General features: G+C 39.8%; 1 protein-coding gene and 1 long non-coding RNA gene across 2 annotated transcripts; both read left to right on the top strand.

The window, feature by feature from the left end:
• Positions 1-888: 888 nt before the first annotated feature.
• On the top strand, positions 889-5470 carry LOC134304158 (uncharacterized). Its single transcript, XR_010007771.1, has 3 exons — positions 889-964; positions 4572-4697; positions 5180-5470. It is a non-coding gene; the product is annotated as an uncharacterized LOC134304158 (long non-coding RNA).
• A 1886-nt stretch (positions 5471-7356) lies between these two features.
• Positions 7357-14692, top strand: dnaja2a (DnaJ heat shock protein family (Hsp40) member A2a). Its single transcript, XM_062989671.1, has 9 exons — positions 7357-7466; positions 8903-8962; positions 9318-9544; positions 9782-9862; positions 9953-10086; positions 10167-10363; positions 11124-11268; positions 11349-11476; positions 13608-14692. The coding sequence occupies exons 1-9, from the start codon at positions 7389-7391 to the stop codon at positions 13794-13796; spliced, it is 1239 nt and encodes a 412-aa protein (XP_062845741.1). The 5' UTR covers positions 7357-7388; the 3' UTR covers positions 13797-14692.
• The last annotated feature ends 978 nt before the right edge of the window (positions 14693-15670 follow it).

The raw sequence follows: 15670 nt of genomic DNA, 5'->3' as shown, positions 1-15670 counted from the left end.
GCTTGAAGCAACCTTCCTTTAGGTTTACTTTCTTTTTCTCTTAGCAGAATTCAGTCAACACACACACACACACACTTGAAGTAAGTGATGTTTCTATAGAAGGTGACTCCCCTTCCCTTTGTGTTTAATGTTTTAAATGTACCTCTTATCATTAATGTTGCCTTAACACATGTGCACGGTACCCATGCCATGGCATACATTTACATTTTAAACTTTGTATAAGCAACAATCAGGATGACCCCTGTAGTTACATTCATTTCAGAAGCAAGTTGCTTTTTAATTTTCCAAATGTAAAACTTACTGTGGCTGAAGCTCCCAAAGTGATCAAATAATCAGTGATTTCTTTTGATGACGTGTCATTTTTCTGACTCTGTAGCAGCCCAGTGTCTTCATAGTGGAGAAAATCCACAGCCAGCACATTATCACGATTCACACAGTATTTACTGTCTGGAACAACCTGATCTGGATCAAAAGTGTGGTGGAGGACTACTAGGACCACAGGGCGGTGTGCTGTTAAAACAAAATAACATGACACGCTGTTTACGTCATGTTTTACACTTTAGTTACATTCAGTCTTTAATGTCAAACACAGTCCTGGACAATTTAGTATCTCCAGTTCACCTCACCTGCACATCTTTGGACTGCGGGAGGAAACCGGAGCTCCCGGAGGAAACCCACACAGACACATGGAGAACATGCAAACTCCACACTTCAACTAGAAACGAACCCAGGACCTTCTTGCTGTAAGAAATTAGTGATTCTAAACACAGTAACTTTCTTACTTGGAATCTTTTCAAGAGCAGCTCCAATGTCTGTTCCAATTCGAGACCCAATAGAGACAAAAGCCAGGACGACGTCACACTCATCCACCGAATATACCTGCTGGAGCTGAAGGCGTTTCTTCTGCTTCTCCAGGATCTCTAGGTCAGCACCCAGGGTCTTTCCAAGTACCATCATAAAGAAAGTGAGTGTTTCTGTTCCTGTAGATACAGTGGTACACAGTTACAGTGTGAGTATCTTTTAGTAGTGCTTTATTTTTAATTTGTAGTTACAGCAAATGTGTAGTTTGAATACAAAACCAATAAAAATAATCCAAAGTTTACAGTGTATTGTCAGGACAAACCCCAAACCATGAGGTCCAGTAACTGTGTGGATGTTTATGATCTAATTGTAGAGATGCATCCCAATTTTAACTGCAGGGCCGTCTGAAGCTTCCAAAGTCACAGACATTCAGTGTTGGTTTTCAGCCTTGAGACCTCAGCAAATTCTCTAAATCTTATAATTTGTACTTTGGATTATTCAATTTTTAAAAGCCTTTGCTATTTTGACTCTGATTAAAATTGTTAGCTTGTGAGTAATGTAAGAAAAATGAGGAAGCTGCTGCATTTTACTTTACTGCACATTATTCTACTATTTTAACTTTTTTGGTGGCTGCTCCTGTATTCAGGCGTCACTACAGCAGATTATTCTGTAATTTTGCATTTTCCTGATGCAGCTCTTTATTTTTAGCATGGTTTAGTACCGACACTGACAAGTGCACCACCCAGTAACCAGGACTCTTCAGCCACCCTCAGACACAGAGCAGTCTGAACAGTTAAAAATTAAACTACAGCTATAAATGATCTAGAATTTAACAGAACAGAAATAAACAAACCTTTACACATGTTGGAGGTTGATGGAGCCGTTATGTGAGACGTGTGCAGAAGTTGAGCTGCTTCCTGACTGCTACAGTGCAGAGACTTCAGGTTTACTTTCTCTTTCACTTAGCAGAATTCAGTCAACACACACACACACACACACACTTGAAGTAAGGTGACTCCCCTTCCAAACAATAACACCTCTCCTCCTCTTCACCTTCTTCATCACCATATATTTGAGCCATTTACAGGTGAAGTTTGTGTTTAATGTTTTAAATGTACCTCTTATCATTAATGTTGCCGTAACACTTGTGCACGTTACCCATACCATGGCATACATTGCATAAGCACCTATCAGGATGACTCCTGTTGTTACATTCATTTCAGAAGCATGTTGCTTTTTAATGCAGGTCCATCTGAAAGAGTGTGGGCGGCACGGTGGCTCAGTGGGTAGCACCTGTCGCCTCACAGCAAGAAGGTCCTGGGTTCGATCCCCAGGTGGGTCGGTCCGGGTCCTTTCTGTGTGGAGTTTGCATGTTCTCCCCGTGTCTGTGTGGGTTTCCTCCAGGAGCTTCGGTTTCCTCCCACAGTCCAAAGACATGCAAGTGAGGTGAAGCTGTGTTCGATATAAACTTGTGAACTGATGAATCTTGTGTAATGAGTAACTACCGTTCCTGTCATGAATGTAACCAAAGTGTAAAACATGACGTTAAAATCCTAATAAACAAACAAACAATCTGAAAGAGTGTCAAAGGCATTCTGGACTCTCTGAATTCTTTAATATTATTATGCACTGTAGATGGTAAAAGAGTTTTCAATTTGTTAATATATATTTAACAATAATAAGATCACATGTTACCTTTTTACCTATAGAATTTACCCATAGAATATTGGCGCACGGTGCCAGTCCCAAACACCCAAGTCCAGATCTTAAACTGGTTTCACAATCATGACAATGTTCATTCACCACGAATAGAACAAAAGCAACACTTTTGGAATGTGGAATGACGGGAAAATTACTGCATGAACGTGTCGCTGACAAAGCTGCAATCACACTTGTATTATCTTTAGAAAATGCACCTCCTCTAGTTATAAAGATTATTTTTGTAAATTGTAATAGTAAAGAAACAGATGTAAAGTCTCACTCACATTAATTCTATAGTTGGTTGAACAGAATAACTCTCTCTGCCTGAATTTTAAAAGATGCTGTTGTTTTGTTTGTACATAAGAACTATTAATATGAATATCACTTGAGCACTCAGTCACTCATGGTTTAAAAGAACCTTTTTAAAATCTACTGTGCATTCATGTTAAATTCTTTTGATTCGAGTGACCAGTTTAAAACAACAGTGACAAATGCTTACTAATCATTGCTGGCTTACCTGTATTAATGAGGGAAACGAGTCTCCTTCATTGCTTGTTACATCAGATATAATCCTCATTCTCAATACTGGGCAGTTTAGGGCAGTTGTAGCCTAGTGGTTAAGGTACTGAACTAGTACTAAGCGAACTAAGAGGTCACTGGTTCAAGCCCCACCACTGCCAGGTTGTCACTGTTGGGCCCTTGAGCAAGGCCCTTAACCCTCAATTGCTTAGACAGTGTACTGTCACAGTACTGTAAGCTTCTTTGGATAAAAGCGTCTGCTAAATGCCGAAAATGTAAATGTTTAAGACATTCAAAGTGCAGACCCCCTGACACCATGCCCTGGAGTCTGTGGGGTTTCTGTTTTCTCACTTAGAGAACCACTGCTATAGAATTTGAATTCTTTAGGATGCATTTGCACTCTGTTCAGTCTTAAACATCAGCTAACATTAGTCAGAGTCTCTCAATTATACATAGTTATTAAATGAGTTCATCTTAACTATTCAGTGTAAACATTAAATTCATATAAAAGCTCAGTATGATGATGTGAGGTGGATCAGTGTAAGAAATCGCTGATTAGACGTCTGCTTTTCTTTTTCACTAAACTGAAAGTGTTCTTGTGTATTTAGAGCCACAACATAAACAGTATGCATCTTTTACCCAACATATTGGGTTTTTATTTATTATTTTATTATCATTTTAAGAATTTTTCAGAGAACAGTAGCTGATATAAGCACAGATTTATCAGACACACAGACAGATAAAACAGACAAATACATTCAATTATACTGTACATACACACACTGGATAAAAACATGTTTTTATATAAGCTTATTTTTAAAATTACCTGCTTTTGATGGTTGTTATTTAGTTTATTTCTTTATTTAGTTTAAACGGTATTAAGCATTAGGTGTTGCGATCAAAATGATCAGCCTAAAGTTCCAGTGACATTTAGTGCATGATGAGACGAAGGACTAAGAGAACAATAAGAGCAATAATAATACATGCCAAAAAAACAATGGCTATTAAACCAAACCATCTTTTACGATCAACACAAATCCGGTGTAGCTTGCGTGAGTGTACTGGTATGTCCTGTTGAAAGAAAATATAAGATTAGTTGACATCAAATCAAGACAAAATAATTGTGTAAGAACAGTACAGCCCTACTGTCAATATGTACGATACTTGGTGAGAACAAAATGAATTTTACTAATGTTACTACATAATTCAGATTTAAGCTTTTCATTTTAAATGTAAAACTTACCGGGAATGAAGCTCCCAAAGTGATCAAATAATCAGTGATTTCCTTTGATGACAGGTCATTTTTCTGACTCTGTAGCAGCCCGGTGTCTTCATAGTAGAGAAAATCCACAGCCAGCACATTATCACGATTCACACAGTATTTACTGTCTGGAACAACCTGATCTGGATTAAAAGTGTTGTGGATGACTACTAGGACCACAGGGCGGTGTGCTGTTAAAACAAAAAGACGATGTTGAGTTAAACACCAGATCAGAAGTAAGATCAGTGATTCTGAACACAGTAACTTTCTTACTTGGAATCTTTTCAAGAGCAGCTCCAATGTCTGTTCCAATTCGAGACCCAACAGAGACAAAAGCCAGGACGAAGTCACACGTATCCTCTGAATATACCTGCTGAAGCTTTATGCGTTTCTTCTGCCTCTCCAGGATCTCTAGGTCAGCACCCAGGGTTTTTCCAAATATCATCATGAAAAAAGTGAGTGTTTTTGTTCCTGTAGACACAGTGGTGCACAGTTACAGTGTGAGTGAAAATCTGCACCATTAAAAACAAGTGATCTTCAGTAGGGCTACGATTTTAATTTGCAGTTAATTTATGTTATTTTGGCACTTTTTAAATTGTTGTTTTTAAATAAATATCAACAGCAGAAAAAATCTAAACCTTTGCTCTCTGTGGTCGGGTATATCCTGTTCTCTGTATTTATTCTCGAGATGTCTCTAGAACTCTGTTGGACAGTCCATAGTTTACAATGTAGTCAGGAGATTTTGTTCCATTTTTGAAAGCTTTTGCTATTTTGATTAAAATGTTAAACTGATTAAATTGTTAGCTCGTAAGTGATGTAAGGAAAAGCAGGAAGCTGCTGCATTTTTTACTGCACACTATTCTACTATTCTCTGATATTCTCTTTTTTGCTCCACAGCACATTATCTGTGATCTGGAACAGTTTTCCTGATGCAGCTTTTTATTTTATCATGGTTCAGTACCGACACTGAGACAAGTGCACCACCCAGTAACCAGGACTCTGTTCAGCCACCCTCAGACACAGAGCAGTCTTAGCATCACAGTCTGAGCAGTTCAATATTTAAACTACAGCTATAAATGGTCTAGAATGAAACATAAATAAACAAACCTTCAATCATGTTTGAGGTTGTCGGAGTCGTTATGTGAGACGTGTGCAGATGTTGAGCTGCTTCCTGACTGCTGCAGTGCAGAGACTTTAGGTTTACTTTCTCTTTCTCTTATCAGAATGTAGTTGACAGCACACACACACACACACACACACACACACACACACACACACACAAGCACACCCCTAAAGCAAATTGATTTTTCGTAAGCACTGTAAGGCTTAATGGTGGTGTAAGGCCTGTGGTGGTCATGTGAATTTAGCAGTGCAGTATTTTTATTCTTAAAATAAATCTACAAGTTTCTACAATCTACACAATTTCAATGTCAATCACAGTCCTGGACAATTTTGTATCTTCAGTTCACCTCACCTGCACGTCTTTGGACTGTGGGAGGAAACCGGAGCTCCCGGAGGAAACCCACGCAGACACAGGGAGAACATGCTAACTCCACACAGGAAGGACCAGGACCTTCTTGCTGTGAGGTGACAGTGATACCCACCGAGCCACCATGCCACCCATGTCTCTATGTAAATGGAAAAGGGAACGTGGGCTTTTACATGATTCAAATCTATGTAACATTAATATTTTATAAACTTTTTATTCTAATTATGTACCTGTCTCTTTTTATTTTAAATAAATAGTAAACAGGAAATGAACAGCAGGCACAGCAGTTCTACATGCAAAATAAATGCAAAAACACAGTTATGCAAAAACATATAATAAATTGTATAAACCTTTGCTGGTTCATTTCCACCACTTAGTTACAAAATCAGTGTCAAAACTGAAAGTTACAGGGGACACAAACAGCCTAAATATAATTATTTAAACTGAAAGTGAAATGACTTTACTCTGGTTAATGCCACCTATAATAAAAAAATCCTTGTTACATAATGTATCACATACTGTCCTATTTCGTCAGTGCTGTTATACCATATAACTGTACAACCTGGTTACTATGGTATTACTATTATTACTGTATGTATTTGTTTTTACTGGACACAAGGAAAAGTGGGATGTAAATATTGATGTCATACTTCTATCTGCTGGTGATTTGTAGTATTGCACAGGTTGATTCGGTGCTAAGCAAGAAGGTCTTGTGTTCGAATCCCAGGTGGAGCGGTCCGAGTCCTTTCTGTGTGGAGTTTGCATGTTCTCCCCGTGTCCGTGTGGATTTCTTCTGGAAGCTCCGGTTTCCTCCCACAGTACAAAGACGTGCAAGTGAGGTGAATTGGAGATACTAAAATTGCCTCTAGGTGTGAATATTTGAGTGTGTTATAGGGACAGTGGTAGCTTAGTGGGTAGAGCTTTGGGCTATCAATGTTGGGCCCTTGAGAAAGGCCCTTAATCCTGTCTGCTCCAGGGGTGCTGTACAACGACTGACCATGTCTATATGTATATATGGAATATAAAGGTGTTCTGGGACGGTTGTAGCTTAGTGGTTAAGGTATTGGACTAGTAATCGAAAGGTTGCTGGTTTAAGCCTCACCACTGCCAGGATTCCACTGTTGGGCCCTTGAGCAAGGCCCTTAACCCTCAATTGCTTAGGATAAAAGCATCTGCTAAATGCCAAAATGTAAATATAGATAAATAAAATATATAATACTGATATTTAGCCTATTTAATGGTAAGTTAGCTAATTCATGTCGTCCATGAGGGGATCCTGTTATAAAGATGCATAGAAAACCACGTGGTCATGGGGAGAATATGTCAAAGTCCAGTCAGCAACTGGAAGTGAGAATTAAACATGTCGATACATTCTGTGACATTTGCTCATGTCATATCAAAGTGAATTTTATTTAGAAACGCACATAACTGAATTGTGAAGTTTATTCTCTTTTGTTTTACACAGTTCGGTAACAACGCGAGGAAAATGACGCAGGGCAAGTGTCCATGTTGGCGCATTGCGCATGCGCAAGCGTTCTCCTCCCCGACAGGAACTTAAAGTTCCCTCCGTGCGCATGCGCTCTATTCCCTTCTCCTCTCCCTGCTCTGCGCTTCATCATGGCGAACGTAGCCGACACAAAACTCTACGACATTTTGGGTGTTTCTCCCTCAGCCTCGGAGAACGAACTGAAAAAGGTAAATACGGTGTAATTAGTGCGTCAGGTTTTTACCAAGACCAGCTGTCGGGCTATTTTTATTTACCCGTCAGTTTCCACTATGGCTCAGGAAGGACGGATTAGCTATTTGCTAGCTAAACTGGAGGCCGCATTCCAATTGAGCACTTGTTGCCTAGACATGCGCACTATATCCTGTTTAAACTGCGTTTCCGTTAAACCCGCTCCAGTGCACTTCGCTTAAACGCTTGGCAATTTGGGACCGAACCAAAATAACAGTAACACCGTATTTGTTGAGGCCTAGTAACCGGCTATTTGTGATTACGTCGAGTTAGGATAATTATTTTGTAATTAATTAACTTGTTTTTATTTATATTGTGCTTAAGTAATTTATGTTGGAATTAAAGTTTAGTGAATTAGATTAATTTGGGTTAGTCCTAATGTTACTTGGTAGCTAGGTAACATTAGCATAACCACTTCCCGGCCTGGTAATAACCGGCTAATGCTCATTTTCCTTTTGTTTGATTCTTAAATATATATGTGTATTTTATAACTTAAAAATGATGTTGGCGTGGAAAATACATTTCTCATGAGTAGTTTTATATTTCAGTTCGCTTAAAAACTAAACACGTTGCGTATTACACTGCATGCTGCTTACTAGTCTGGGACACTACCTAGTACACTAGTATGTAAATTGGTTCACAGCCACGATTTGGTTCGATTTGTGCCACAAGGGGCTTAACTTTGCTAAATCACATGTATTTTCATCAAACTACACTGGGCCTGTAAGTTGTCCAAAAAAATAAAAGTGCAACACAACTAGATAGATGAATAAGATGGCAACAAAGAAGTCTAGAATGTAAATTTAAATTGTATATTGAATTCTGAGGGGGAGAAATGTCATCTAGAAGGCAGTCTTGTTCCAAAATGTGTAAGTACCGTGACCCTGGTTTGTCCAAGTGTTCCAGATCCAGTGTGGTGATATGCCACAGAAGCATGTGTGTTCTAATGCAGGGGTTTAAGGTATTAAAACTCACTGATGTTCAGTAGTGACCTTGCCCGGCACACACAGATATTTTTCCACACACAGAGTTTGTAGATCTTTTGATTTGCACTGTAAACTGTGAGCTGCATAAAACGATCAGAATCACTTGTTGAATATATTTTGAACTGTTGTATTATTAGAAGTACTAAATTACTAATCTTTTCCTGGATTCTTATTCTTATACCCGAAGCGTGATCGCATCACCAGGTTAAAAAGGATTTTAAAACATGTTCCTATTTTAGATGTAACTACATTTTAATCATCAATCACCGCATTGTGGTGCAGTTTATGCAAATTCATTTTGTCATACGTTGCTGCTAATCCTAATTCAATTTACTCCAGTTAGTAGTGTGAGTAATAAATAAATCTTAACTCGTTCTGTGTCTATAATTTATAATTGAAATGTGTTTTAGGCCTACCGGAAACTAGCAAAGGAATACCATCCTGACAAGAACCCAAATGCTGGAGACAAGGTAAGAATGTGACTACAAAAAAGCTTTTAACTGAGAATAAATGAGAATTAAAAAAATCTTATTACAGTTCATTACTATGCACTGAATTTTAATTAAGCCATTTTTTTCCATTTTAATTTAAACAGTTTACCCTAGAAGGATATGTGCAAGCATGTTTTATTTTAGCATGAGCCTTAAATATCAGTGCTTTGTTTATTAATATTATAATACAGTAGACTTAAGTTAATATGTTTGGTCATACCACCACCACCCTAAGTAAAATGTATATAGCTTCGACTAACATTTATGACAAAAGTCAGTACTACTAAAGCATTAAAATGCGACGCGATGCGCCCTTTGTACGTTATTATTTCAGTTTAAAGAGATCAGCTTTGCATACGAAGTTCTAACTAACCCAGAAAAGAAGGATCTCTACGACCGCTATGGAGAGCAGGGCCTGCGAGAAGGGGGTGGAGGAGGTCCCGGGATGGACGATATCTTCTCCCACATCTTCGGTGGCGGCCTTTTCGGCTTCATGGGCGGCCAGGGGCGCAGCCGGAACGGTGGCAGACGGAGAGGAGAAGACATGGTTCATCCTCTCAAGTGAGTGTGTTCACGATCTGTATTACAGCTGGCTGTTTCAGAGGACTGTCACTGTGTTGTCATGTAGTTAGAAATAGAAGTGAAATAATTGTTCTGGTGTTGCACCATTGTTCTAGTTTTCTTAGTACTGACCTGTGGCCTAGTAACTTTTATATGTTTATTTATTTTTAAGAACAATGCTCATTCTTACACAAGTTGGTGGATTATGTAATGTGTATTTATAACTGCTCTTTGTAGGGTTTCTCTTGAAGACCTGTATAATGGAAAAACAACCAAACTACAGCTGAGTAAGAACGTTCTCTGTGCCACTTGTAATGGGTAAGTAGTCATAACCATTTTGAAGTTCTTTTCATCCATTATTGTTGTGTTTGTCAGTGTGATTAAAATATAAATGCTTCATGTGTGCAGGCAGGGAGGAAAAACCGGCGCTGTGCAGAAGTGTACGACTTGTAGGGGACGTGGCATGCGTATCATGATCAGACAGCTGGCTCCTGGCATGGTACAACAGATGCAGTCTGTCTGCACTGATTGTAATGGTGAAGGTAAGTCTGAGTGTTTGATGTGTTCCTGCAGGATGCACCTGTAGAGTGCTTTGTTTATAAGGCATTATTTATGTCTCTAGGTGAGGTGATCAGTGAAAAAGACCGCTGTAAAAAGTGTGAGGGGAAGAAGGTGATCAAAGAAGTCAAGATCCTGGAGGTGCACGTGGACAAGGGCATGAAACACGGGCAGAAAATCACCTTCGGAGGCGAAGCGGATCAGTCGCCCAGCGTCGAGCCTGGAGACATCGTTCTGGTCCTGCAGGAGAAGGAGCACGAGGTACAATTTACACTGTTAACATTTCCTAAAACGGTACTTATGGGTTTGGAAGGTCAGTATTAGCTAATCAAGTGTTCTTCAACTGCCATTATGCTGTTTTTGTGGATGTTCTAGCCAGAGCCATAAATAAAACCCCTTTTTTAAATTCTGTTTAGAAATAATCCTCAAATTCCTCAGTAATATGAGAATATTAATCATATTTATGCTGGAAATAGTTTATTTTAAATGCCAGTTTGCAGTTAATGTAAATTGGAACGACTATTATCTGCTTTTTACTTATTCAAGACTTGCATTTAAGCACATTTATAGTCCCTAGTGCCACGAGTGGCTTGGTGGGTAGCCCTGTCACCTCACAGCAAGAAGGTCCTGATTTTGATTCCCAGGTGAAGCAATTCGGGTCCTTCCTGTGTGGAGTTTGCATGTTCTCCCTGTGGCTGTGTGGGTTTCCTCCGGGAGCTTCGGTTTCCTCCCACAGTAATTGGAAATACGACATTAAAACAAAAGACTTGAACTGATGGGTCTGATTACCTGTTCTGTCATGAAAGTGTGTAAAAAATGATATTAAATTATAAATAAATTAAGGCCCAGAATCATCTGAACCCTTCATCAATACTGAGTGAGGGATTATTAGTATTATCTTGGCTATTTATTGGTAGATACAAAAATAAATATCTACTCTTAGCACCTAGACTGTTATTTCAACCCTTACTATTTTAGAGAGTGTAAATAAGTGAATTACTCTGTTTTTTGCCGTTTGAAGACATTTAAAAGAGATGCCCATGACCTGCACATGACGTACAAGGTCGGCCTGGTGGAAGCACTCTGCGGATTCCAGTTTGTCCTGAAACACTTGGACGACCGACAGATTGTGGTGAAGTATCCAGCTGGTAAAGTCATCGAGCCAGGTGAGCGCTCTTCACATGAAGCACTGCAGCCGTGATTAACCGACTGTTCTGTATGGCGTGCTGACCGCTGTGTTTTGCAGGCTCGGTCAAAATGGTGAAAGGTGAGGGAATGCCACATTACCGTAACCCCTTCGAGAAGGGCGACCTCTTCGTGAAGTTCGAAGTTCAGTTCCCGGATAACAACTGGATCAGCCCGGAAAAGCTAACGGTGAGATTATGGTTCCATTGGTTAGTGTTTGTTTCGTTCTGTCCGGTTCTGGGGGTGAGTATCGGGCGTGGTCAAACGTTCATCTGACTGTGCTGTAATAAAACCATCAAAACTATAATCTTCACTTTCTCCTAAGTGTTCATCAGTGTTAATGATTAACCGCTAACCAATAAAAGCCATTTAAAATCATTTCCATCAGTTTTATTTGAATCGATAACCACCACAAAGCTCTACTCTGAGACTCGTGCATGAACCAGGTCTCATCTTGTTCTGTTAATAAAGGCAGAACAATAATCACCAAATAATAAATACGATAAAATTAGAAGAGCTTTAATATACTGACTGCATCTCCCTTATTTGATTAGTATGTTTGGGTGGCTCGGTGGGTAGCACTGTCGGTTCACAGCAGGAAGGTCCTGGGTTCGCTTCCCAGGTGGAGCGGTCCGGGTCCTTTCTGTGTGGAGTTTGCATGTTCTCCACGTGCATGTGTAGGTTTTCTTTCACAGTCCAAAACATGCAAGTATTATACTGATAGCCAATGACCTGTTAGGATAAACCACATCGTAATCGGACTCCCCAAATACGCCAAGGAAAGACGAAGTACACGTCTGAAAATATAAACATATATAAATAAATATAAACATGCCCCTAAAATATAAAGATAAGATAAACAAAATACCTGTTTTGTCATTAAATGAGCAATATGTGTTATACATGGTGTTAAACACAAATGATTAATTTAATAAATGAATATACTGATGGCATCTTTATTATTATTTATTAAATTATGCTTACAACTGGAGCTCAGCAATGTGTTTTATACATTAACTGGACACTAAGGTTGGCAGTTGATAGTAGTTTAGTTCCCTTCAACTTATGGGGGAATTCCAAATTTGTCACTCTTGCAACTGTGTAGGTGACGTTTCATAGCTGATTCATAACATTTCATGATGTCAAACCAGCTTTGGAATTTCTTAAAAATGACACAGCCTTTGGTTATAATTAGAGATGGATCGATCGGGGTTTTTGGCACCGATTCCGATCTCCGGTCTCCTTTCAGGGACATCGGCCGATAACCGATTCCGATGGGTGGGGGTGGGGGGGGGGGGGGGGTTAGGAGCAGCGCGTGTGCCTTTAGAAGATACGCTTTGTTCACAGTATCGCTATAAGTGATTCATTGATTCACGAGTCGATTCATTTTTCGCGAAGCGTAAGTTTCTCTTCTCGGTTATCTCTCCGTGTTTACTGTTATTAATTAAATGTCGTGGTTTTAAATAAACACCAGCTACTACAGAACATTCTGTGTGACTCTCTTACATTAAAAAGCTTCATTAAACTGCTATTACCACAGATCTGTAACCGACCGTCAGACTCGTTCCGTCTAAGGAGCTAAAAGTTCAGCAGATGATCCTGAACTAACGAATTTGCTAATGAATAAACTTTTGCCTCGGATTGGCTCTGTAACGTCTTCTGTTCTCATCTACATCACAAGTAAGAACCGCTTACGATTTACCAAAGTGAACCAGGAGTTTATATAACGTGCTGATAGAATCCACTCAGATGTGACCGGGTCGAATTATCTTTTTAAAGTAAATATTACAATCAGCAAAATTACATCGTATGTATGATGCACAACGTTAATGATGTTATTTTAGGTCATGAAGAGCTTTCACTGTGGTTTCTGTACGATGGTTGATGAATGGTGATGTGATGGTTGGCGCTTCGTAGCTCAAAGTCTGGATCGATCCACTGAGCTGTTAACTTAACGTGATCTTTTATATATCACACGATCGGATCGGCTACTTTTAGGAAATATCGGCCGATCGCATATTTTGATTAAAAATCAGCCGATACCGATTCATAGCCGATCGGTCGTCCCATCTCTAGTTATAATTATAATTCAATTTATAGTTCATTCATCGTTTCTAGTCTGGTACCACTGTCCTCTTCGAGCTTTGTGTCCAGCATTGTCTAAAGGACCAGAATAATAAATCTGCTAAGTGTATTTAAATAGGCTGTATTAAACACTGAGATTTAAATGATTATTTCATGACAAATTATTAATGGAAGAGTGGAGAAATTTGGCTGCTCTTGTTTTATAGACTGGTTGTCTTGTCTTGTCTGCCTGTAGGAGCTGGAGGATCTGCTGCCCTCGCGCTCCGAGGCTCCCGTCATCTCGGGCGACGCAGAAGAGGTGGACCTGCAGGACTTCGACAGCAACCAGAGCTCGTCCGGCGGCCACCGGCGCGAAGCCTACAACGACAGCTCCGACGAGGAGGGCGGCCATCACGGCCCGGGGGTGCAGTGCGCCCACCAGTAAGCATGACCATCCCAGCCAGTGTGGATCCAGCAGAGAGATAAAAAAAATAATACATGTTCTAGTTGCACAACATCAGATTAACCAAGGTGTGGTTGTTTTTCCTTCTGTCTGATGTGGGAGGGGGGGGGTGTCTGCCTTAAAACATTATTATTAAGGGTATGCTCTGTACATGATCAGCTGCCTTCCCTGTAGTAAACGCACACATGAGCCAAATTATACGTCCCGTCCCCATGAGCACCCTTCACTTTAGATTCCCTACGTGGTTAAACGACACACCCACCACCCAGTCAGATGGAGTTATAAGGTAATTTCTCTTTTACTTGTTGTTACTTGCTGTTTTTTCGTTGTTTGTTGTCGACACAGTGTTTAGAGTTAATTTAACCCGAACATGCCGTGTTGGACTCGGACTCGACTCTGGTCTCTGTGTAGAGGAGCGAGCTGGAGAGAGCGAAGGTAAAAGAGAGAGGTCCTTTAAATGAAAAACAAACACTTTTGGACGTTATTACATTTTTAGGTTGGTTTGTAAGTATCTGTGCTTGATTTTTACCACTTTTCTTTGTAGATTTTTACTTTGTTTCTCCTTTCTGTTGTATTTTAAGAATCGGAACAAGAGTCTACAACATTGTGTAAAAAAAAAAAAACATTAAAGTGATTGTCGTTTAAGCTTTATCAGCTGCTCACACCTGCCGTGTGATTAATCTAGTTTGAATAAAACCTTCACACGCCTGTATGTGTATTCAGCCCCGGAGCATGCTGGGGAAGCACTGAAACATCCAAATTTAAATCAGGTGGCATTGTATGATAAAAGCAGTGGGTGGAAAGCAGCTGTAGTTCTATAACTTCTGTGAGAACGTTTGAATGAAAGTGAAGTTAAATAAAAAACAATATCTCTTCAATGTTCATTTGGTCTTTTCTGTTTTTACTTTTCTTTTATTCTTGTTCTGACACCCACCATCTGATCTCAGACCAGCCATAAAGCATACACCGCAGAAGCCTGGCAAAAAGTACCGTACATGTTACTACTAGCAAACTGAGATCCATCTTACTATAAAAACAGACACAATTCAGCACCTCAAAAAACGATCATATTTACATTTTCATCATTTAGCAGACGCCTTTATCCAAAGCGGCTTACATTACAGTTACAGTATACAGTCTGAGCAATTGAGGGTTAAGAGCCTTGCTCAAGGACTCAACAGCAGCAACCAGGCAGTGGTGGGGCTTGAACCAGCAACCCTCTGATCACTGGTCCAGTACCTTAACCACTAGGCTACAGCTGGCCCTGTATATCTACCTACTAAAGGGAGACCAGGCCCCAACTCACCCCCTCTGTGGAGCAAGAACTTCTCTTAAACACGTTCTCTACAGACTTCAAGAAATAAATAACACCAGAACACAATTTTATTCTGAACACCTCGGTTCGAATCTCTGCTCTGCCACCGGTCTGCTGGGCGCTATCTAAGGGGCACTATTGGCAGTGCCTGCTGGGTGGGATGACTGGACTAAGTGGGGTAGGGTATTTAAATGCTGTGTAAGTTAGTTTTTAAAAATGAAACCTTTTAATAGCCATCTCAGCTGACATGACATTAAGGAATCAAGTACAATAAAGACAACTTTGTCATTTGTGTGCAGGTTTTTCTGATTAATGTCTTGGGCCACTGAACAATAAAATTGTGGTGCAGCTTGGCATTGGTGTTCCAAGACCTCGACAATTCTGGATTAATAAACACCTTTCAACCTTTGGTTGATCTTGGATGGTGACTATTGGTGGATATTGTGGCTAAAATGCCATCCATAGTTTACATGTGTTGTAACTTGACTAGGTTTTATCATATGCTTTACAATTCATGTACATACTTATATTATCCGCTTCC

The sequence above is a fragment of the Trichomycterus rosablanca genome, chromosome 27 (assembly GCF_030014385.1).
Source record: "Trichomycterus rosablanca isolate fTriRos1 chromosome 27, fTriRos1.hap1, whole genome shotgun sequence".
Lineage (NCBI taxonomy): Eukaryota > Metazoa > Chordata > Actinopteri > Siluriformes > Trichomycteridae > Trichomycterus > Trichomycterus rosablanca.
Note: the sequence above shows the minus strand (reverse complement) of the source record. Positions and strands in the feature narration are given on the sequence as shown.

Bases quoted from the DNA above. Each gene is read 5' to 3' on its own strand.
- dnaja2a (XM_062989671.1), top strand. From the start codon at position 7,389: ATGGCGAACGTAGCCGACACAAAACTCTACGACATTTTGGGTGTTTCT. The intron at 7,467-8,902 runs GTAAATACGGTG...AATGTGTTTTAG, and splicing joins CGGAGAACGAACTGAAAAAG to GCCTACCGGAAACTAGCAAA. The intron at 10,087-10,166 runs GTAAGTCTGAGT...TTATGTCTCTAG, and splicing joins CACTGATTGTAATGGTGAAG to GTGAGGTGATCAGTGAAAAA.